The sequence below is a fragment of the Heterocephalus glaber genome, unplaced genomic scaffold (genome assembly GCF_053883595.1).
Source record: "Heterocephalus glaber isolate CG9 unplaced genomic scaffold, H.glaber_assembly_v1.0 deba00000594, whole genome shotgun sequence".
In the NCBI taxonomy this organism is placed as follows: domain Eukaryota; kingdom Metazoa; phylum Chordata; class Mammalia; order Rodentia; family Bathyergidae; genus Heterocephalus; species Heterocephalus glaber.
The window spans coordinates 34874797-34899659 of record NW_028258151.1 but is presented as its reverse complement, the minus strand read 5'-3'; the positions used below and the strand labels follow the sequence as shown (position 1 = coordinate 34899659).

At 43.6% G+C, this 24863-nt stretch overlaps 1 protein-coding gene and 2 pseudogenes across 1 annotated transcript; 1 reads left to right on the top strand and 2 right to left on the bottom strand.

The window, feature by feature from the left end:
* Positions 1-5702: 5702 nt before the first annotated feature.
* On the bottom strand, positions 5703-5769 carry LOC147829581 (U4 spliceosomal RNA; annotated as a pseudogene).
* Positions 5770-10779: 5010 nt separating this feature from the next.
* LOC101725679 (zinc finger protein 445 pseudogene) lies at positions 10780-19004 on the top strand (annotated as a pseudogene).
* Positions 19005-23300: 4296 nt separating this feature from the next.
* Positions 23301-24227, bottom strand: LOC101726170 (olfactory receptor 4B1). Its single transcript, XM_087205708.1, has one exon. It carries the CDS (start codon positions 24225-24227, stop codon positions 23301-23303), a length of 927 nt encoding a protein of 308 aa, XP_087061834.1.
* Between the last annotated feature and the right edge of the window lie 636 nt (positions 24228-24863).

Here is a 24863-nt window from a genome sequence, read left to right as displayed (position 1 = left end):
AAGGCCCAACCTTCAACCACCATTAATGTTGCAATACATGAATTCCAGGGATCCACCCAAACCACAAGAAAGAACTTTCTTACTCACAATTGTCCCCTTTCCCTAGGCCCTCTGTACTGTCGTCTTTCCACAGTTATACCAGTCTCAGCGAACTCAGGCCAGAGTCTTTCACCAATTTTGTGTCTTCCACGTGTATGTTCCTATGTTCATACACTCTGGGGAATTGAGCTGACTGATTTTTCTCCATCATTCCAGTATTACTTTCCCATCATTCCCAACTCAAACTTCAGAGATGTCCCGAGCTCACAGAGCTGGTCCTCTGAGAGCTTTGATGGTGGGCAGCTGCTCGCTGTGCTCCCAGATTGGTAGCAGCAGAAAATGGACAGAAGGAGTCAGGAGGAAAGGGGAAGGGTACAAAAAAAAAAGAATTGAGATGTGTTGTGTGTGTAACTCCCCACATGGAAAGTAATCTTTATGTACTGCAGATACATACTCATAAATATAAAATTCTAAAAAAGAAAAGGATATGATAACAGGAGTGCGAATTTCTCTCTGACTTTCTTTCCTGTAACAAATATTCTCTGAGCCTCTTCCACATTTAAACATCAGATTGCACTGAAGAAATATAAATATAGATCACATGCCCTTCGATGAGCAAGCAATATCATGTAACTCAAGATGATATCCTCTAGATGAAGGGGCCCCAGCTGAAATTTTTACCACATATGATTCATCAGAAATAAGGAAGAAAAAAATAAACACTTTGATTCCTTGCTATAAAACTTAACCTTTTTGATTTCCACCTATTACCTAATTTCATACTGAAATTATTCATCAATATACATTTGCAGAAATAAACACTAACTTCAAAACAAGAAACAGAAACAAATCAGAAAACAAGTCAGTGATATGCACAGATAGAAACAAATCAGTGTGTCAGAATTCCTGGGTAAGAATAAATGCTGAAGGTCAAAGTTAAAAACTAAGAATTTGAGAAATTAGTATTCTGGAGTAGGAAAACCACTAGAGAAAGAAGACTCTTTCATTTCAGAGATGCAAAGTACGTGTTTTAATCAGCTTTCCCATCAATGGAACAAAACACCTGACACTCACACCTTAAAGGAGGAGAAGTTTATTTGGCCCACAGCTTCAGAGGTTTCAGTCCATGGCTGACTGGCTCCAAGGCAGGAACGTGTTGGTGGACAGGCTGGTGGAGCAAAGATGCTCACTTCAGGGTGGCCAGGAAACAGCCCAGGGGAAGGGAGCCAGCAAGACACACACCCTTCAAAGGTACAAACCTCCAGCTGGGTCCCCTCCTAGCAGCACATTCAGCCATCAACATTAGAGGATAAATCCACCAATTAGTACAGCCCCCCATAATCTGCCACCTCTCCTGGAGTCACCCAGGATGAAGACATCCATTCAAGTTGATGGTCAAGATTACTTGGCACAGTACCCTTGATCCTCGAATTTTTAAACTGAAATTCAGGCTGTTGTGTTCTTGGGTGACAGGAAAGGCCTCTTCCTTCTCAAATAAGTGGGGGGTTTTTGCCTAACCTAGTTTGAATGGGTTTTTGTTTCTTGCAAGCAAAATCCAAAATGGGAAAGCCTAGGGGAAAAAAGCAAAATCAAACTAAAAATCACTACAACAATAATGACACTCAAATGGAATTACTGGCTAGAAAGCACAATGGAAAACTAAGGCATCTACAATAGGTAAGAAACTTTTAAAAATAAAAAGCACCTAAAGTGTGAAATGCTCCTAAACAGAAGATCATAAAACATTAAAAAATATATGCATTAGTGGAAGAGCTGACATATACCAACAAAAATTTACCAAATCAAATATTTTAAAGAGTGAAATTCAGTATAATAAATTACATTTTAATTCTCCCTAAACTTCAGTTCTCCTAAATTAATCTGAGAATATCTGTATCCTCAACCATAATCCAGTGGAATTTTCTCTGTAATTTGACAAAATTATTCCAAAGTTCATCTGCAAGAAAAATAAAGGGGGCTGGGGATTTAGCTCAGTGGTTTCACCGCCTGCTGCGCAAGTGCAAGGATCTGAGTTGGATCCCTGGTGCCAAAAAAAGAAAAATAAAGAAGGTTAGTCAGGTTCGTTTGTCGTTCAAATATTTTAAATGTTAGTATAGCTGAAGCTCTTTGATACTGGATAAGGAATAGAAACTGACATAATTATATATAGGAATTTATCATCTGAAAGTCAAAATAAGATAGAATATTCAAAAGATGATGTTAAGATGATTGGTACATCCTTTGAGGAAAAGGTAAAATGGTAATCATTAATTTACTTCCATCAAAATAAATTGTGAATTAAACATTTAGGAATAAAAATTAATGTTATTAAAGAACATAATGCTAGGTGCGATGGCTCATGCCTATGAACCCAGCACTCTGGAAGGCTGAGACAGAAGGATCACCAAGTTTGAGCCCAGCCTGGGCGACTTAGAAACTTAGTGAGATCTTGTCTCAAATTAAAAATATAAAAGGTTGGGGATGTTGCTCAGTGTAAAGACCCTGGGCTCAATCCCAATGCCGGAAAAAAAGAAAGAACAGTGAAATAGAATTGTTGAATGTGACTATAATTTGGAGGTATAAAAGGCTTTTAAAAGCCTGGAAAGAATATTAGAATTTGACTACACAAAAAAGCCAAATTTTGAGCAACCAGAAAAAAGCATAAAGTCATAACACAAATGATACAATGCAAAAATATAAAATATACATGAAAAAGCTTAATAAACCCAATATTAGCTAACTTAAATTCATAAGATCATGCATTTCAGTAGGAAGTGAATACACATTATAAAGATGTAATACACAAAAATAAGAAGATCAATATATATGTGAAAAGACATAAAGCTTCACAAATTAATGCCCACAAAACATAAGAAATACTTTTTAAAAAAAACTAGAAGTAACTGTTACTTTATTGAAAGGAACCATTTGTGTGGATTAGGGTTAGGGTTAGAGTTAGGATTAGTCTCAAATTCTTCTGCAGAAATGAAGACCAGTACAAACATTTGAGGAGCAATTGATAGTGTATATCAAATGCTTCACCATTTCTACTTCTAATGACATAGTCCACTTTGGCACTGGGTAACCACACGGTGTCGAAAGCAGTCATGTTTTAGAGCCACTCACAGTGGTTTAACCACTGCACCCCTGAGTCGTGGCAGGGGAAGGGTATTTGCTCCCCGCTTCTGAGGTCTCCTTCCTCGTGGAGGGAGCTACAGAGACAGTGCTCAGCCCCACCTCCAACCATGGGGCAGGTGGAGAGAACTTGGAAGGGGAGACCCGGCATGCAAAGGAGGCCCTCCCAGCCTGCATCCCTTTGTTGAAATACACCAAGTGTGCTTCCTCCTCTGCCCTGGTCCACCACTGTCTCTGTGGGGTAGAGATGGGTCCTCTGTGAGGTGGATCCAATTGCTTAGCTCTGGGTTTTAGAAAGGCCAACAACTAATATAAATGATCAACTCCAACAATAACAATGGCAATGTTATCCCAAAATAAAGTGCCTTACTTCTGAATTAACCCACCTTTTGTGTTGGAAAGACATTAAATTTCTCAGACACATCAAATCGATAACCAGCTTAAAGCAGAAAAAGGACAAGCCATCCAAACACACCTCAAAACTGAGATAGAATTTTCTGTCTACCCAAATATGAGTCACAAGCATTTAATTTCTTGGTAAAGAGTATCTGCTATAGGACAAAGAGATGCAGAATGGTCCTCGGAAGAAGATGGATCAGACATTTTAAAAAACTGCCTTCATATACCTAAAATATACCAATAAAATCAATGAACTAAAAAAACACTGCCTTCAAAAACAGCTAATAGTTTCAAAAGAGACAAATTCACCAGAAAAATTACACTGAAACCCACGGCCAAGACAAGCAATATTGGTAAGTTCCTCATAGTATGGCCTTTCAACTATAGGAAATTATGTGGGCCCCAGGGCTCAGAAGCATTAGGAATAACTCAGCACCTTGACAAACCGCCTGGCTGGATGGGGAGAGGTGAGATGGGGAGATGCCTCCGAATCGCCTTTCCACATCCTCGCTCACAAGCCCAAGGGAAGCTGTGGACAGAGGTCGGGGTTGCAGCTGCTGAGACTAAGTCATGAGGACATGGGCACCACAGACTGGCAGCTTCTAGGTCATCACACTCCAACAGTGCGGCCTGAACACCGATCCTCCTGTGCCCTTTTCTCTCCAATCCTGCTGTCCTCCCTCCTCACACTATCAGCTGATGCTGACATCACCAAAAAGTCTCTTAGTGCCCAGATACGCCCACCCCATCTATTATGGATCTGCTATCAGAACACTGCTTCCTACATTTATCTTTCTTCGCGTCACCCTACTACATAGGAATAACCAGGGTAGCCTGAATTCTTCTTACTCAGCCAAAGGGCTCACATGACTTCCAAGAGGTATCTCACAGATTCTCAAAATTGGGAGAGACTTTAAAAATCATCAAATTTTATGCTATGCTGCATGTATTTTTCCACAATAAAAATGATCAATGTTATTCAGCCTTCCCCCACTCCTCAAAAAATCAACCCAACTATCTTATTATACAAAAGAACTCTTCCGGCTATGAGACAAAAATAGGTTGCTCAATATCCTGTGGCTGCTTAGAAACTGTGACCTTGCTTCTAGTCACCTACATTCGTCAGAGGTCTTGGAGTATTTTTGCTGTACACTTGAAGAAGAAATTGGACCAGATGGATTTCAAATACACCCAAGTATCTCCAATTTAGTATAAAGTTTGCCACTCTGCTAGAACGGATCATTACTCAAGGAGATATTTTGGTTTGCAAAACTTGGGATGAGGAGGAACACTGGATTCCTTCCTGCACACTCTGGTCATTCAGCAATCAAGGTCTCTTAGCTGGTATCACTGCTCCGCCAATCTCTCACTCCAGCCCCTGTGATCAAAGTCCAGTTCACACTCAGCTGAGCCACTCTGACAGTGATGCTGGAAATAATTTAGATACTATTCTAACTTCTGCTTCTGATAGGTAAGGTAACAGATGCCAGAGAAATTAATTGGCTTCCCCAAACCACATTCCAATTATTTCCAGATTACTAACCCATAAATTGTGCCCTTCTGACAATATTACTCTGTCTTCTGATGACCCTGTGTGGTGGTCACTACCAAAACTCAAGGAAAGGATTTGTTTCCAAGACAAACCACCAATGGTTTTAGGAGCTTTTAGAAAACATGATAATACACACACACACACACAGAAAATTCAGAGGATCTAAATCAGCGTTAATACGTAGATTTATGATGCTTAAATAAAAGTTGGAGGAGCAGCAAATCCACAGATTATAAAACCACGTTTTGATAGGAAAATCCTCCACACTCATCCAAAGTTTCTGATTAAATATTGAGATTTGGGAACTATGTATAATTAATTAAGCCCAATAGAGTAATTGAGAACAATTTCCCTATGGAATTTCTTTTCTCTAGAGTAAAGCTCTGCCAAATAAACTATGACTTGAGGAAAGTTTTAAAATCTTTTAAGATACTGACATTTCCATAAAAGATTACATCCAATAGCAAAGAAATAAAAAGAAGAAAAGTGAAAATAGGACATGAAGAGGGCTTTTTCCCCAGACTTGCCCACTGAAAATAAATTTAAAAAATAAAGAAAAAGAAGACCTCCAACTCTGGTTTAATTAGCAATAATCGCGCCTCGGATAAACCTCATTGGCTATGATACTGCCACCGTGCAAAGCTTCCAACTCTGGTTTAGCAGTTGATTAACTACCCACCTCCCTGTCTCTCACACTCCATGATTTCCAATTTTGTATAAAATAGTGGAGTTAGTCTAAATTATCTTGGATACACTCCCCACTTTTTTTTTTTTTTGGAATTGGAATTGAACTTGGGACCTTGTGCTTGTGAGGCAGGTGGTGGCACCACTGAGCTAAATCCCTGGTCCTCCCCACTTTTGATATTCATGTAGAATATTCCTGCAGAAAATCACTTCGTTTCCTGTGGATCCATCTGTCAATGATTATAGTGATCGTAATCATAAACTATCACCAGAAGTTCCTCTGAAGAAAGATGTCCTTCTTCCAATATAAACAAGTATTAAAGTTGCAAACACTGTTGTGTTGGATTAATTACAGAGTCCTTTGTCTCCAAGATGTTACAGTGTCCACATCCTTCCCAGACAAAAAGGAGGCACATAATAAGCCTATAGTAGTGGATATGTAACTCAGGTATCAATAAGTCCCTATGAAGAAAAATAAAACATTAAGGGTGACAAAAATGTTAGGGGAAGACTTTACACAAGATAACAAGGGAAAGCTACCTGGTGCCAGGATCTTTGGTGGCTGCCTTGAGAGGAATAGAGGGAAGTGAGAAGTAGAGAGAACCGCTTAGGAAACTATCACAATAATCTATTCAAGAGATAACTGGAACTTTGGCCAGGAAGATAGGAAGTAGTTAGATTCTAAACATATTTGCAGGTAGCACTAACAAAATTTCCTCATAATTTGGATGAGAAGATAAAGAGAAAAAGAAAAACCAAGAATACTAAGCAAGCAGGCTGATGCCGATACAAACAAGCACACCTGCACCAGATGCATGGGGCAGCCCTCCACATAAGCAAATGGACCCACACAGGACACACGCCCCTCACCCCATTGCAAGGACACAACCACCCACCAACTCCGAGCCAGTGCTACCACATTTGGCTTCCACTTGCCACATGGCATCCAAGGCAACGAATAACTAACAGACCTGATCACAAACAACGACAATGAGAAGAGAAGGGAGTGACCAGACCCCACAGCTGTCAACAATAAGTGCCGAAGTCCACTTGAACCCCTGCCCCATTGCCTGCAGCAAGCAGGGCCAAGAGGACTGATCTCATCTCCCATCTACCAGAGAGAGCGAGGGCGCACCTTGTCTGGGACAGTAACTACGTTCTGGGGTGAATGGACAGAGGGTCTCTGGTGCGGGAAGACCCCTCGAAAAGCCACTCCCCTAAAGCTCAGAGGAGAAAATCATGACTAGCTGGATCCCAAGATTGCAGATCTTGGAAAGAGATCATTTTTTCAAAAACACAGGAATTTTTTCTATCAGTTTTTTTTCTATGACTCAGTTTTTAAAAGTTTTATTTTTCTATTTTTTTCTTTTTATCTTACATTCATGAGAATCTGGGAGGAATTTGGGCTTTTTCTCCCTTTTCCTCTTTTAGTTTCTTTTCTCTCCTTTTCACCTTTCCCATTTCAGCTGTTTTTCTCTTTCTTATCTTTCTTTTATTCCTGTGCTTTGCTGTTTATCTTTTTTCTTTTTCTTGTTCATTTTCTCCTGCAACAGCTCTCTAGCACTATTAACTTCCTTTTACTCCTCAATAGGACTCCCACCTCACTTTGCTCTCCTCCTTGTCACATCCTACTGTAGAATTTCCCAAATTTTGCTTTTTTTCATTCTCTGGTTCCCCTAAACCCTTACTCTATCGGTGTAACTGCTACGCTTTAACTAGCTACCTAGTTAATTTATGCTTTATGAATCTCTAGATACCTAGTTAACACTGCACTATCGCAGTTGAATACTGTTCTATTGTTGGTAGAGGTAAAGTTGTTCCCTATAGTAGGTATTTGCTGAAGGTCAATACTTGATTTGTCTTAGTGTTCATGCTATAATTGTAGATCTCTTTTCTATGACTAAAGGTAGTACATTATTGATCCTCGGGGTTTGTCAATATTCAGGCTGTCTTTGGTGCTAAATTGATGCTGATTTTATTACTGTAGCCAAGGTGATGTAGCTGTTGCTATGAATTGGTTTTCTTCGGATCCTCATATCTGGATTGCCTTAGGGTAATTAACAATACTGTGGCCCATTCTTGGAGAACTGGGTACTGGGACAAATACACTGCAAACTCCCATCCCACGTAAAAGAGGTGGTTGGATCCTGCAGCAGAGACAAAGGCCAATGGTTAGCCATGCCCAAAGGACACCTTCGAAAAGTAGATATTAACTAAAGAGGTCTCAATACTAGAAACAAAGCTTTCCACTACAATCAACCCACGAGCCCTGACATACAAAACCAATAAACACATGAAAACAAAAGCCAACAGAATGACTCCAAAATAAACTCCACTCCACTGAAGCTGATCCATGGGGCATCAAAGGGGAGGAAACTAAAAGCCACACACTGTAATTACTCAAAGTCATATAAAAGGAGATAACACAACAATTCAATAAAGCATTTGACAAGCTCACAGCAGATACAGGTGAACAGATATTCAGCCAAATAAACCAAACAATAAGCATCTACAGAAAGCACGGATAAAAACCTAGCAAAGCTGAACAAAGTGATGCAAAACATGACTGACAAGCATAGACAAGGATTACAGTCCACAAAAAGGCTATAAATAGAAATTCAGGAGATTAAAACTTCTATTGAAAGTATAGGCAGCAGAAGTGACCAGTGTGAGGACAGGGTGTCAGAACTAGAAGACAGAGCAGTTGTTAGTGACCAATGAGTGACACCTTAAAATACAAAGACAACATGCAAAATGGATCCAACAGCTCCTAAGTGATGCAAAGAAGACTGATCTAAAATTAATTAACTTTAGGGGCTGGGGATTTAGCTCAGTGGTTCCACCGCCTGCCTTGCAAGTGCAAGGTCCCGAGTTCGATCCCAGGTACCAAAAAAAAAAAATGTATAAAATTAATTGACTTTAGTGAAAAACGAGAAAACAGCACAAATGGCCCAAAAAACCGTTTACTGAAATAATAGCAGAAAACATCCCAAATAACAGAAAGAGTTTAACATTCAGATAAGTAGGCATATAGAACCCCAAATAGCCAGGATCAGACAAGAACCTCTCCATGCCACATCACAGTCAAAATTCTCAAAGTCCAACACAAGAACAGAATCTTAAAAATGATTACACAAAACCAAGAAATCACTTATAAAGGAAACCCCATTAGAATTACAGCAGACTTCACAACACAAACATTAAAGACTAGGAGAGCTTGGGGTAAAAGGTCTCAAGCCTTAAAAGAAAACAATTTCCAGTGCAGGAGAATATAGCCTGCAAAATTCTCTTTCAAAATTGCTTGAGAGCTAAGGTATTTTCATGATAAAGAGCACCTAAAGAAATTCATGACCACTAAACTAGCACTCCAAAAAAATTCTTAAAGATACCCTAGAAATAGACAATGAAGCTAACAGTGATGAAAGGTCTAACAGAATGAGTAACCAGGTGGAGTGAGCAGTTAAGAGGAAGGAACAGATAGGGAAGCAACAACAGGAAAATGGGACAATGACAGGAGTAAGTCAGTACTATCAGTAATAATTCTCAATGTGGATGATCTCAATTCCTCAGTCAAAAGATACAGATTGGCAGAATGGATAAAGAAACAAAACCAAATAGTGTGCTGCATATGAGAAACACATTTAACCTTAAAAGAAACTCATAGACTAAAAATCAAAGAATGGAAAACAATGTTCCTTGCAATGGAAACCTGAAAAAAAAAGCAGATGTAGCTATTCTATATTTAGACAAAATGGACATGAAGCCAGAACTGATTGAAAGATGAAAAAAGGTCATTTATATATTAGTTAAAGGAACAATACAACAGGAAGAGATAATGATTATTAACATTTGTGCACCAAACAATGGTACACACAACTACATAAAATAAATATTACTGAATATTAAAGACTAAATAAGTATGAAAACAATTATAGTGGGGGACTTCAATACCCAACCAGCACAAATAGACACGTTCACTAGATTAAAAAATCAACAAAGAAATATTAGAGGGGAACAAAACTTTTGAAGAAATGGGCTTAATAAATACCTATGGAGTGTTCCACCCAACAGTCAAATACGTATTCTTCTTAGCAGCACATGGAACTTTCTCTAAAATAAACTACACAGCCAATTATGTAAGCTTAAGAAAAACATAACAATTGAAAATACATCATATATATTATCCGATCATAGCACAATTAAACTAGAAATCAATGAGAAAAGAAAATAGAGAAAGCATGCCAATGCATGGAAACTAAGCAACATAATCTTAAATAAACAATGGGTTACAGAGAAAAGGAAGAAATAAGACAATTTCTAGAACTAAATGATAATGCTAGTACAACATGCCAGACCTTAATGGACAGAATGAGAAGAGTCCTAAGACAGAAGTTTATAGCTGTTAATGCCAACATCACAAAAACAGACTGACCCCAAATAAATAACCTACAATCACCTCAAGGTCCTCGAAAAACAAGAACAATCCAAACCCAAAGCTAGTAAAGGGAGGAATTTGTAAAGACAGAGCAGGAATCAATGAAATTGAGACCAAAAAAACATTACTAAGAATCAATGGATCAAAGAGTTGGTTCTTCAAAAGAATAAACAAAATAGACAAACCCTTAGTCAATCTAACCAGAAAAAGGAAAGACTCAAATCAATGCAATTAGAATTGGAAAAGGCAAAATCACGATAGTCACTGCCAAAATAAAAAGATTATTAACAACTACTTCGCAAATTTGTATGCCAATAATTTGGAGAATTAAGAACAAACGGATAAGCGCGTGTGTGACCCGCTGCTGACGGGAGCCCGGGCCGAGAGGAGCCGAGACGCCAGGCCCCTGAGGTCCTAGAGCGGCCATGCAGCGCACTGGAGGCAGCGCGCGTGCGCGACCTGGGGCAGAAGAGCTCGGCGAGTGACGGCGCGAGGTGTTGACCAGAGAGCACTGGAATGTTGGTGACTTCTGTGACTCGCCAGTGACGTGTGGTGTGCCCACAGATGGCATTGTTCATTGCGGTGCTGAGAAGATACCCGGAGGAGCCTGCAGTGTTCTGGCAACGGCACAGACCTGGTTTGCATGCAGCGGGGTAGACTGAGCAGGAGCGATGCCCCCAGGCCGGTGGTACGTGGTCCCTGCAACGCAGGCCCAGACCCCCAGGGAGAGAGGACGCCTCCTAACTGTGAAGAAGGAGGAAGAAGAGGAGGACGAAGGCTATGCTCAGTGCACACCGCCAAGCCACAGACTTTCAACCGGCCAGGCCAAGAGCTGTTCCGCCAGCTCTTCAGGCAGCTTCTCTACCACGAGTCTTCCAGTGCCCTGGAGATGCTGAGCTGGCCCGGGAGCTCTGCCGCTGGTGGCTAAGGCCGGATATTCTCTCCAAGGCCTATATCCTGGAGCTGCTGGTGCTGGAGCAGTTCCTGAGCATGCTGCCTGGGGAGCTCCGGACCAGGGTGCAGTTACACCAGCCTGAGAGTGGCGAGGAGGCCGTGGGGGTGCTGGAGGAGCTGCAGCAGGACCTGGGTGGCTCATGGCATAGGAACCCAGGCCTTGACTCCAGCCCAGCTGTGCACTGGATGGGCACAGCGGTCCTGCAGTCTTCGCAGACCTGGCCCCCGCTGTCCCCACTCAGGAGTGGCTCTGCACCTGGACCCCAGCTGGAGCCTCCCTGTGCAGTAGGAGTGCGTGACTTCCTGGCTGGGCCACCCGATCCTCCCGCCGCCCTGGCGCCTTCCCTTTCCCAGAGAGAGAGGGGGGCCCTGGAGACCAGACCACAACCACATGGTCCTTGATGCCAGAGCCTCAGGAGGCTGCAACTTTCAAGGATGTGGAGGTGACTTTCTCCCAGGACGAGTGGGGCTGGCTGGACTCGACCCAGAGGAACCTGTACAGGGATGTAATGCTGGAGAACTATGGGAATGTGGCTCCTCTGGCAGGTCCTGCTCCAAACCCGCCTTCATGTCTTGGTTGGAAGCAAGGGAGCCCTGCGCCCTGAATGTCCAGACCGCTCAGTCTAAGAGGCTTCTGGGTTCTGCCCCTACAGGAGGTGAGCTCCAGATGAAGACAAACAAATTGGTCTTAAAGCAAGAACCTGTGGAAGATGCTGTGCCAGCCAGGTGTCCTGCGACAAGTGTTCCAGAGTGGGCGGGGCCTGGAGAGTCTTTGGAACAGCAGAGCTGGCTAATGAAGCATTACATGAGATTTAAGAAGGAAGAGTCTGATTTCAGTCCCATGACGGGGACAGAATCGGAAGCATCAGGAAGAAGTGACACTCTTGACCTAAAGTATGTTTCATAGTTGAGAGTTTCCAGGAAAAAGTGATCCCTGATACACGGCTGTGACAGACTCTTGAGGAAAAGTTCACACCATTAGGACTAAAGCAAACAAGGAAAGGGGCACAAACATGTGGTGGGGGGCTTCAGCCTCCATCAGAGGATTCATACTGGGCTGATGGAGTGAAAAGGACACCTGAGGGAAGGGCTTCAGCCTCGGTGCTGCTTACCCCCATGAGCAAGGTCTGTTTGCAGTGGGGACATTGTACAGGTATCAGGACTGTGGGAGGACCTTCAAATGGAGCGCCCATCTCGAGTACCACCAGAGACTTCACAGCCAAGAGAAGCCACTTAAGTGCAGTGTATGTGACAAAGCCTTCAGCTCTAAATGCATACAGTATGAGAAGAATCACACTGTAGTGAAGCTGTACAAGTGTGGTTTATGTGACAAAGCATTCCAGTGTATGTCAGCCTACCATCTGCACCAGGAAACCCACACCAAGCAGAAAGTGGAGTCAAATCAGTGTGAGGAAACCCTCACCTACGCCTCAGAGCTGGATCCTCATTTGAGAGACCAGACTGGGGAGAAGCCCATGGACTGCAGCCAGGGTAGGAATCCTTCCATTGTAAGACCTATTCCTTGAACACCAGCGAATCACATGCAGGAGAAGCCTTATAAATGTGTCCACTGCAGGAAAACCTTCTGGTGGAGGTCCAACTTCACGCATCACGTGAGGCTGCACTAGGACGAGGAGTTCTGTGCACCGGGTCCGTGTCAGGATGATGTCAGCCAGGACTTCCATCAGCTTCAGGGGCCCCCTGTTGTGGAGAACACTTTTCTGTGTCAGCAGTGTGGGAGAACTTTTACTCCAAAGAAAACCCTCCTCGAGCACCAGAGAATCCACACAGGCAAGATGCCATACCAGTGTAAATGTGGGAAAAGGTTCACCTATAGGTCAGCCTTCATTGTTCACAAGAAGAAGCATGCCATTAAAAGAAAACCAGAGCCTGGGACATCCTTTAGTCAGATCTGTGCGTTCCAAGTTCCACAGAGCAGTCGCCTCCCAGAGGAGCCCCACAAGTGTAGCCAGTGTGGCAAGGCCCTCTGTAATCACTCCTTCCTCCTCATCCACCAGAGAGTTCACACCAGGGAGAAGCATTACAAGTTCTGGGAGTGCGGAAAGGCCTTCAGATGGAGCTCCAATCTCTACCGGCACCAGAGGAGGCACTCCGTGCACTGACAGCACAAGGACCATCAAAGGAATGCGCCTCCACATTTGTCACTGAAAGTCCTCACTGATCAGAAATCTTTTTGGTGCCAAGAATGTGGGAAAACCTTTACACGTAAAAGAAATCTCTTAGATCATAAGGGAATCCACAGCGGAGAGAAGCTTTATAAATGCAATGTGTGTGGGAAGTCTTATGATAGAAATTACTGTCTTGTTAATCATCAGAGAATCCACACTTCAGAGAGACCTTTCAAATACCAGTGGACTGAGAAAGAGTTCACTGGGAGACGCATGCTTTCCCTCCACCAGAGAAAACACCCCCAAGTCACACAGTTGGAATGTAGCTCGTTGGGGTTGTTGTCCTTTCAGGACACAAGGCTGAGTGTACAGGAACTAAAACCAAGTGAAAAGAAACCTCTAGAAGATGCTGAGGAACCTTGTGACCAGTGCTTGGTGTTCATGGGACTCCAGGACACGCAGCCTGGGAAGAAGTGCCACAGATGTAGTATATGTGGGAAAGCTTTTAGCAAGGAATCCCTGCTCATTAACAAGAGATTTCAAGACCCTTCAAGTGCAGAGTGTGTGGGAAGACCTTCAGATGGTCTTCAAATTTGGCTCAGCACATAAAAAGCTGTATTCGAGAGTAGCTGGGGACCTGCCACTGACAGCGGGGTGGGTGGTGGGTCCTCAGGACTCTCTGGAGAGCCCCTGGTTGTAGGCAGTGTGGGGAAAACCTTTACAAGGACCCAGCCCTTTCTATTTGGGGAGCTAATGGCAGGGAATCCTGAGAATCTAAAAGCTCAGGGAGTCCCCTGCCTACCTGCCAGGAAGCAATACCAGGAACAGCAGCAGCAGCAACATGTTCTTTGGGGCCCAGGTAGAGGCCCAGGCCCCAGGAGGATTCTTGCAAATAGCCCAGGCTTCCCTTGGCCAGGTCTCCGTTATCAGCTAAGGACAAGAACATTGCCCTTTGGGATTGGACAGCGTGTGTGTGGCCTGGTGGGCTGTGGCCTCTGCCAAGGGGCTAGTGGAGCCTTGGTTTCTCTTTAGGTTTGGTTTGTGATGGTGTCTACTCTGTTGTCATTAAAAGCAAGCATGTCAAGAACCAGTCTTCCCCCAGGTGTCTCCTGAGGAGTTCTGGCTGGGCCTCAGCTTCATGGCGGGCTCTTAGCTGCTGCTGAGGCATAGAGGCATCTGCAGCAGGTGGGAGAGAGCAGGCTAGTGGTCTCAGTTACTTGGAGAATGGAGTTCCACCATGACCACATTGCCATCTCCACCCTATAGGGCTACATGGGCAGCAGAGCGCCTGCCCCATGTTGGGCACCAGTGTGGCCAGTACAACAAGTACAGCCTGCTGTCTCCACCTTCACAGAAACATGGGAGTGGTGTCCTGGGTCATGTGCTGAGGACAGAGTAGGGGAAGAGTGCAGGAATGTTGCACTGAGGTGATGTTCAGTAGGCTTCCAGGAAGGGCTAGACAGAAGGTGAGATTGGAGCAAACACTGGGAGGAGGTAGGGATGTGCCATACGGATCACTGGGAGAGCTCCAGGCAGAAGAGCAGGGCAGAGGTGGGGACTTGGCTGGCATTCTAGGGCACAGCAGGGAGGGCCCAGGGTAGAGTGGAGTGGGCCAGCTGGGAGAGGATACGGGCCAGGCCATGTGAGCACTACGGGTCACCTGGAGCCAGCAAGCTTCAGGGCCCTTCTGAGGACAGTAGTGGTCTGGATAGGAATCAGCCTGTGTGGGCTCACCAAGGATGGGGCCTGAGGAAACGGGGAGGCTGAGGCTTCTCTGAGGTCCATCTGTGGCCAGTTCCTCTGAATGGGACTCTGTGCTATGCGCTCTGACTTCTCCATAGACTTTGGCCCGAGAGGATGGAAACAGCTGCCATAGGGCTGTGCCTCTGCCCGCTGCGGCCTCCTCCACAGACCTCCCCCTGGGTTAGGGGTCCGCTTTGGTGTCAGGCTCAGCCCAGAGGCGCTGTGCTTGTGTCTGCTGCCCTCAGGAGTGGGGGCCTGGTGAGTGTGCCTCCTTTACTTGCCCGCCCACTTGTGTTGAAGCAGAAAGCAAGGACCACCTTGGTGGTGCAGAGGACTGATGTTTCTCAGGTGCACGTGAGCACTGTTTCACTGTTTTGAATTCCTGATGACTCGAAGCACAGGTGCGCGGGGTGGTGTCGCCAGTGGAGAGGTGTGTTTCACTGCTGAGCTGCGAGTTGGCTCCCGGGCGGGCCATGTCTTCTAAGGAGAAACCCAGCCTGAGACGGGCGCATGGTAGTGTGCTGGATCCTCTTGTCCTCTAGGGACTGCTGTGCACAAGTGAGCGTGAAGGCAGTGAGATGCACAGCGTCGGCACAGGCACGGATGGGTGGAGCGGGCGTCTCCTCTCTGCGTTGTGCTGCATTTTCAACTTTGTCATCTTAGATAGCCCTGCCATCCTGTCACCTTTCAACAGTGGAAGCATGTGTCCCTTGGCTGGCGTGCCCAAAGCTGGCACTACACATGGTTGGGCAGTGGCCAGGGTACCATGTGCATCTGGCCAGGTCAAGGAAGAGCCTTGGGGTCTTCGGGTCTGGGTCCCTGGCTCTGGGCACCTTGTCCCTTTTCTGAGCCGATGGTCTTGGGGAGCCGGGGAACCTCGGCAGTGGTTTCTTCCTGTGTGTGGTAGGCCAGGCCCTGCTGGCTGCCTCCCAAGCCTGTGACTGGCCTAGCTTCCTGAGGAGGGTGAGGTGTTGATTCTGGGGCTGGAGCCCTCACAGAGGTGCTGCTCCCCTGTCAACTGGTGCTGTGGCTGAAAATAGCCTTCTCCTATTTCAAATTCCACTCCCCACTCCTGTGCCACCTGCTTCCTCATGGAGTTCCGGTTCCAACAGGTGCTTTTACTGCCATTTTTATAGAATGAGATCTTACTTTTATATATTCCAGTCCAATTTAAAAATACACAGTGAAGTCAAAACCAACAGATCCTTCTATGCCAAAGCATTCCGTAGGATTGTGCTGGTATCATCTGCTCAGTAAATCTTAGTTCTGTAAGTGATATTATTATAGAAATATCAGTAAAAGCCTGGCCTTGGGCATAACCACTGAACATATTGGTGTAATCAGTGCTGGCTTTGACTTCACCCCCACACCCCTGCCCCCTGGACTGTCCTGCCTTTGCTGTCGCCCTTTGTCAACAGGCCGTGCCCACATCCTGACAGCTGCTCCCCAGCCCTTTCCTGGGCCTGCACTCTGCTCTGCTAGGTGGTGTCGGCTTTCTGTTTCACGGCCATCACTGCAGCATGGCCAGGCACTCTGCTGCCAGGCTTAGGTACTTGCCATGCAGAGGAGATTTTTGCCCAAAGTATCTCTCTAAAGGACCTGAGAACTGGATTATTTCAGCCAAGTTAGGGGTGGAGTGTTTTGAAGGAGTCCGCAAGTGGAAGGTTGACTGGACACCACTGCTCATTACTGACCTGCTGGTTGGAAGCCTGCTGTGGATGGCTTTGAGCTACAGGACTCATGTTGACATTGTCTGTTTATCTCAGCCACTGGGTCTGCAGGTGCCCCCGGCTGGCCTGGAGAACATGCAGGATTCTTCCCGCCTGGCCCGCCTTCTCTCCGCTGCTTGGAGAACTGAGGTTGTGGGTGGGGAGGGCCAGATGGGCCCAGAGTGTCCCAGCATGGAGTGGCTGTCACCCATGCAGTGTGGTCAGCCCCACCCTTGCTGACAGATTGTCAGACTGGACAAAGATTTGTAGAGAAGAAAGCGGGAGAAATGTAGAACAACACAGACAATCTCATAAGTCAGTGAATTCTTGAAAGCCCAACGGTGGCTAAGTGTGTGGAAAAACGAATTCACACTGCTTTGTGAATAGAGGGTGTGACAGCTAGTGTCCCAAGCAGTGTGCAAAGGCTTGTGAAGTCGTGAGTACTCCACTGTGCAGTCCCCTCTGGATACATCCCAGGTGAACTCCACCTGAGGAAAGAAAAGTCTGCTCATGGGGGCACTGTTTAGGCAGGATTGGGAGAAATGTGCATGCCATAAACAGAACAGGTAAACGGGTGTTTTTTTGTCTAGGTTTTGGGTTTTGGTACTTCTGCAATTAGAATTAGAGAGTTGCAGCTTTCAGTGGAAAAAGTTGCAGGAGCTGAACACAGAGTGCCTTTTACCTGAAGTCCAGCTTATGTACCCGTGGGCACCACTCCTGCTGGCTGGTGTTTCACTGTACTGTAAATGGGCTGGGATAGTTAATGAAATGGTGCATGTGAGGTGCTTAGAATAGTGTCTGGCATGTAAGTGTTCTTGGTACATAGGAGACACAATTACTGTTTTGCACAACATTTTCTGTGGATTCAAATGATATGAAATGAGAGTGTAAAGTTATGCACTGGAGGGATGTGAGAAAGCCACTGCTGTGCCTCCCGAGGCAGGAGAGGCCAGTGGAATTGGAGGGTTCACAGAGACTTCACTTGTGTTTTTGTTTGTTGTCTTTTCTTTCTAAAACTTGATGGAAATGCACCACAATGCTAAGATTTAACATACTATTCTGGTGGGTTCTTTAACTCCTTCAAAATATATGAAAATAAAACATTTTAAAAGAAAAAAAAAGAACAAAAGGATAAATTCCTAGATGTGCATGAATTACCAAATCTGAAACAAGAAGATTTGAAAACTGAACAATCTAATAACAGGCAATGAAATTGAAGCAGTAATAAAAACAAAAACCTACCAAGAAGAGCCCAGGTCCAAGTGGATTCACTGCTAAATTCAACAAAAACTTCAGAGAAGATCAATACTCCTCAAGGTCTTTAATTAAACTGAAAGGAGAGAAGTACTCCCAAGGTTACTCCTGGAAGCTAGCATTACCCTGGTTCCAAAATCAGATTAAGATCCAACCAAAAAGGAGAACTACAGGTCAATCTATACTTGATGAATATAGATTAAAAATACTCGAGAAGAATTTTGTTTCTGTTTTTTCCTGCTTTTGTAAATAGGGAGGGGTGGAGGGCTGGAAGGGAAGGAAACGGAATGAGGAAAAACAAGAACCAAGATATATCATGTGCAGGTACAAATTTCCAATGATGAATGAGATCATTATGTATACCTAAAATGTACCAATAAACTTAATGTATAAAAAAAATCCTCCAGAAGATACTGACAAGCAGAAAGCAATGAATCATCAAAAAGTTCACACATTTGACCAACTAGGCTTCATCCCAGGGATGCAAGGATACATACACAAACCAATACACCAACACAACCATACACAAACAAATACATGTAATATGAGAAAAGTCACATAATTATCAATACAGGCAGAAAAAACTTTTGACAAAATCCAACATATTTCATGATAAAAACACTGAAGAAAAAAAGAATAGAAGGACCTTATCTCAATCTGATCAACCAACTACTGACATCATATTAAAAGGAGAGAAACTAGATTTTATGAACAAAACCTCAGTTGCCCATGAACTACCACAAACAATCAACAAGTGGGATCTCTTCTTATTAAAAAGCTTCTGCACAGCAAGAGAAATCACCAGCAGTGTGAAGAGACAACCCACAATGTGGGAAAAAATCTTCACCTGCTCTTCCTCGACAAAGGTCTACTATCTCGAATCTATAAAGAACTTAAAAAGATCAGACCTCCCAAATTTAAAGACTCAATCAAAAAATGGGCAGCTGAAATGAACAGACATTTCTCAGATAAAGAAGTAGAAATAGCAAATAAATACATGAAAAACTGTTCAACATCACTGGTCATTCGAGAGATGTAAATGAAAACATCGCTGAGATTTCACCTCACTCCAGAAAGAATGGCTGCTATCATGAAATCAACCAATAACAAATGCTGGCGGGGCTCTGGGGAAAGAGGAACCCTGCTCCACTGCTGGTGGCAGTGTAGACTGATGCAAGCACTGTGGAAATCAGTATGGAGATACCTCAAAGAACTAGGACTGGAAGTCCCATTTGACCCTGCTATTCCACTGCTGGGGATCTTCCCCAAAGAATTAAAAGAATCATACCACAGTGATATATGTGCGCCCATGTTCATAGCAGTGCAGTTTGTAAAAGCTAAAACTTGGAAACAACCCAAGTGCCCATCAACTGGAGACTGGATAAAGAAAATGTGGGGTTTTTATAAAATGGAGTACTACTCAGCCATAAAAAATGAGAAATTAGAGACATTTATAGCTAAGTGGATGCACATTGAGGCAATACTCTTAAGTGAAATAAATAGGACACAAGTGTAAATACCAAATAGTTTCTCTGGTGTGAGAAACTGAAAGTGTAAATAAGGACTAAATGTATAATAGGTAATGTGAAATAGGAAGAAAAGGGGCAAAGGGGAAGGAAGTGGGAGGGATAGGGGAAAGGAAAGAAGGGTATGGAATTAATATGAAAAAATCGAAAAATAGGAACAAAATCTTTGTAAATAGGGAGGAATGGAGGGGTTGAAGGGAGGCCTGGGCAAGGGTGAAAAAGAAGAACCAAGAGAGACTATGTAAAGGTGCAAATTTCCAATGATGGATGTCATTATATTGTATACCTAAAATGTACCAATGATTAGAATGAGTAATCGAAAATGTAAAATAGGAAGAAAAGGTCCAAAGGGGTAGGGGTAGTGGGAGGTGCAAGGGAAAGGAAAGAAGGGAAAGGAAAAATGATGAGAAATGGAAAAAATGGAAATAAAGTCTTTGTAAATAGGGAAGGGTGGAGGGGGTGAAGGGAGGGCTAGGAATGGGGAAAAAATAAGAACCAAGATGCATTATGTAAAGGTACAATTCCCAATGAGAAATGTAATTGTGTTGTATACCTAAAATGTACCAATAAAAGAATTTAATACAAAAAAATAAAAAATAAATAAAATAAAATAAAAGGAGAGAAACTGAATACTATCCCTAATATCAGGAATGAGACAGCGATGTCTGCTACCGTATCCCTACTCCTATTCAGGGTAGTACTGGAAACATTAGTAACAGCAATTAGACAAGAAAAACAAATAAAAGGGATATGTGTAGGAGAGAAGTCAAACTATTATTTACAGATGATATAATCCTTTACACAGAAGACCCTTCCCAAATCCACCAAAACATTCTTAATTAATATCCAAATTTGCAAATGTATCCAAATACAAAATCAGTATTGCTTGTGTACACTAATAATGAACCCACTGACAAAGAAATTAGGAGAAAAATGCCATTCATAATGGCATCAAAAATTTAACTCAAATAAGGAGATAGTAATTAACCCAAATAAGGAGATGAAAGATCTCTAAGATGAAACCTACAATACTCTAAAAAAGGAAATTTAAGAGGATACCAGAAATGGAAATATAGCCTTTGTTCCCAGATAGGCTGAACCAATATAGTCAAAATGGCCATACTTTGAAAATTGATATACAGATTTAATGCAAAAAAATAAATGCTGGTGAAGATGTACAGAAAAAGTGACTTACATATTTTTGGGAATATAAATTAGTTCAGTCCCTATGGAAAATAGTATGGAACATTCTCAGAAAAATAAAAATAAAGCTGCCGTGTGATCTGGTTATCAGAATCCTGGGTATATATCCAAAGAAATGAAGTCAGCACACCAAAGAGATACCCTGCTTGCCTATGTTTATTGTGGCACTAATCAAACTAATTATGACATAGAATCAGCCTAGGTGCCCATCAACAGTGGATAAAGAAGACGTGGTACACACACAAATGGAGTATTATTCAGACATACAGAAGAATGCAGTCCTATCATTTGCAGCAACATGGATAGAACTGGAGGACATTGTGTTAAGTGAAATAAACCAGAGACAGAAAGACAAGCATTACATGTGCTCCCTTATCCATGAAACAGAAAGGAAAGGAAGAAAAGAGAGGAGAGGAGATGAGGGGTGGGGAGGGGATGGAGAGGAGGGAAAGAAGGGGGAAGAGGAAAGGGAAGAGGAAGAGAAGGAACCCAAAAGTAGAGCCATTATTACTGGAAGAGAGGGGCTGCCCACTGTGAAAGTGGTCCTAAAGAGTCTGTGAGCGCAGATACAGCATGGGTGGTTTCCTCAGCACTCACTAGTGCAGCATCAAGATCATGAGGGCTGCAGAGGCAGGACAGTGCACAGGGATGCACTTGAGTTTACACATGAACGAGGGAGGAGCACAGACGCGATATTATACTGAAACGGACAGGGGAATGATGTCATGTACATGAAAAGTGACCACGGGAGGCACCTAGGATTCTACCCAAGGAAAAGGGGTTACAAAAGGGCTTCTAGTGGAGGAGACTTTAACCCAAGTCAAAGATGTACAGGATTTGCCATATAGTACAGGGAGTTAGAGTCATTCCAGGGACACACACACACACACACACACACACACACACACACACACACACCAGCATTTCCTCAGGGATTAATTACAGACACCCATGCAAATAAGGGATAAGCAAGGCTGAAAGGAGGCTCCTGCTGCCCTTACAACCACGTTTCACCCAGAAGTTCACCAGCACCCACAGAAGAAAGGGAAAATTCCCTATGGCTGTATCACCCCAGGGATGCTCCGTCTGCCTGGGATGCTGCCTGACTTATTTCAACTGTTCCTCAAAAAATGTGTCAAGATGCAACACAAATTCAGTGCAACTCTGTGCAATTTCAAAGCCACCAGGGGACAATTTTATGATGTTCTCTAAAGTGTTCACAATGATGTGGGACCAAGGGTGACATGGAGATTCTGAGGGGGAGAAACATAAACATGGATTGTGTCATCTCCTTCACCTGGAGATAGCAGCAGGTAGGCAGACAAGTGCATTCGGCAGTCACTTTACAGGAGGGACAGAGGTCTAGGGTGGAAACACATGGCAGTGCCACCCCCCTCTCACCAAGGAAGGACGACAGGCGATGTGAGCACTCTGTGTTCTTAAAACTGGCTAGGGCTGAAATTTTCTGTTTTGTGAAAACTTTGACTTCGTCATAACTATTGATGGTTAAAATTCAGATAATTATGATATTATTTGAAGTTATAGTGATATTGTATCACTTTTTATCAGTGTTGGACATTGGGGAAAATCTCAAAAGTATATCCTTTAAAAATTTTTGTTTTCGTAGTACACATTTGGAGTACATAATGATTGTATTCATTGCCAATGACAATCTTGTGTGCCAACACATCACAAAATCTGAAATTGCTACCGGGAGTCTTCTGGTGACCATGATCAGATGGTCTATGACATAAGATTATGAGAACTAATGATTGAAAGATTCCAAGGTTAATTTTCAATGACACACTTTTCCATATCAGAGGAGAAAATCAGACTGATAATTTCATCCTCAAGTGTCCCATGATAATTGATCTGGTTGGTTCACTTCTTAATAAAATAGATTATTCTGAGTGAGGTTAAATAAACAGGACCAAACAAAGGAATAAGTAAATCCAGCCTATGAAGTACTTGTTAAAATGTTCTCCCTTGGACTGGGGACAATTGTGTAGGGACAACAAAACTGGATGTCACATTCTGTAGCAGAATGAGTGACAACAATTTGCTAAATTCACACAAGAGCAAGTAGAGCACATGCTGAAATTTCCCAACAAAAAAGATGATAAATGTGTGAGATGAATGATATACTAATTACCCTCATCTGATCATTATACATTCTACAGTTGAATTAAAATATGATACTGTAACCCATAGCTCCATACAATTACTATTTGTCAATGAAAATACAAATGCATTTTCAAAAAGTATGCTTTGCATTTGCACTGAGTTGGAGCCTTCATATTACCCAAACTCATGATATTGTTAGATACCATGGAAGCCAATCAAGTCCCAGGCTGAAAACATCTGTCCTTGGAATAATATTTCAAGACACCATGAGGTCTTTGTTTATGAAGGACAATCACCACAGTAGTAAAATTATATCCTTATATTGGTTACTACTATTCTTAAATGACTCACAGAAAGGAAAATCCACTTCAGGAACAGAGTATTCAAATCCACTTCCCATCCCGTCCTCTTCTTTCACCCCATCCTTGACTGTTTTGCACTCCACAACTTCCTCATGGCAATTTTCACCTCTGCATTTCTGAGTGTGTAGATGATGGGGTTCAGCATGGGGGTGATGACTGTGTAGAACACAGCCACCAGCTTGTCCTCAGTGAAGGTAGAGGAGGGACGCATGTAGAGGAAAATGGCAGGCCCAAAAAACAACACAACCACCGTGATGTGAGAGGCACAGGTGGAGAGGGCCTTGTGCCTCCCCTCTGCAGAATGGCTCCTCAGGCTGACCAGGATGACCACATAGGAGCACAGCAAGATGAGGAAGGAGCACAGAGCAATCAATCCACTGTTGGCCAATACAGTGATGCCCTCCACAGAGGTGTCAGCACAGGCCAGCCTGAATAATGGCTGGAGGTCACAGAAGTAGTGGTCAATCACATTGGGACCACAGAAGGGCAATGGGATGGTGATTAGAATCTGAATGAGGGAGTGAAGAAAGCCCCCCAGCCAGGAACCAGCCACCAGCATGTGACACAGTTGGCGACTCATAACGCTCATATAGTGCAGAGGCTTGCAGATGGCCACATAGCGGTCATAGGCCATCACCACGAGCAGGAGGATCTCAGCGACACCAAAGAAGTGGAAGAAGAATATCTGAGCCAGGCAGCCCTTGAAGGAGATGGTTTTAACCTTGGCGAGCAGATCCGCAATGAACTTAGGCACCACAGTGGAGGAGTAACAGATCTCCACCAGGGACAGGTAGCCCAGGAAGAAGTACATGGGGGCGCGCAGGCTCTGACTGACACTGACTGTCAGGACGATGAGGCCGTTGCCCAGCAGTATGGCCAGGTACACGGGCAGGAAGAGCACAAAGCACGCTTTCTGCACCTCTGCACCTTGGAAAAGCCCGGTGATGATCAGCTCAGTCACGTTATTTGCACTGGCCATGGACTCAGCTCCAGGGCCTGGATGCTGGGTGTTGAAAAGCCTGCAGTCAAGCAAAGGATCTGGCACTGATTTGCTTCAGTTATAGGGCAGTGGACAGGTCAATCCTTTTACCACTCAATCCTGAATGTAGCTAATATGTACTTGTTCAGCATTAAATATCAGCCTTTTAACACTTTATATTGATTGATTTAATTTTAGTTTTATAAATGAAGGCTCTGATGAATTGTTTTTAGAAAGTGGTGACTTCACAGATTCAGACCAATTTTTCTGACTCTGACCCCAGGCATTTAACTTACAGGAAGGTATTCTGCAGTTGGGAGCCAGTCAAATACATAGCCCGTGTTTGCATTACCTTCACTTCACAGTGTAACTCTTCCTATCGGGGAGTCGCTTTGACAGGTTGAACTTCCCGTGTTCCTTGTTGCCTGGGTCTATGCATCAGGGGATGACGCTGCCTGTTTTCTCTTGCTATACCTGCATCACTGCTGCCATCCCCTCCTCACACTCTATCAGCTACGCCTACATGACCAGTGCATCTTAGAGTCCAGGGGCACCCACCCCATCACTCTGTATCTTTGATCAGAGCATTGCTTCCTGTACCTGTCTTTCTTCAGCTCTCTCTACTGCTTAGGAATA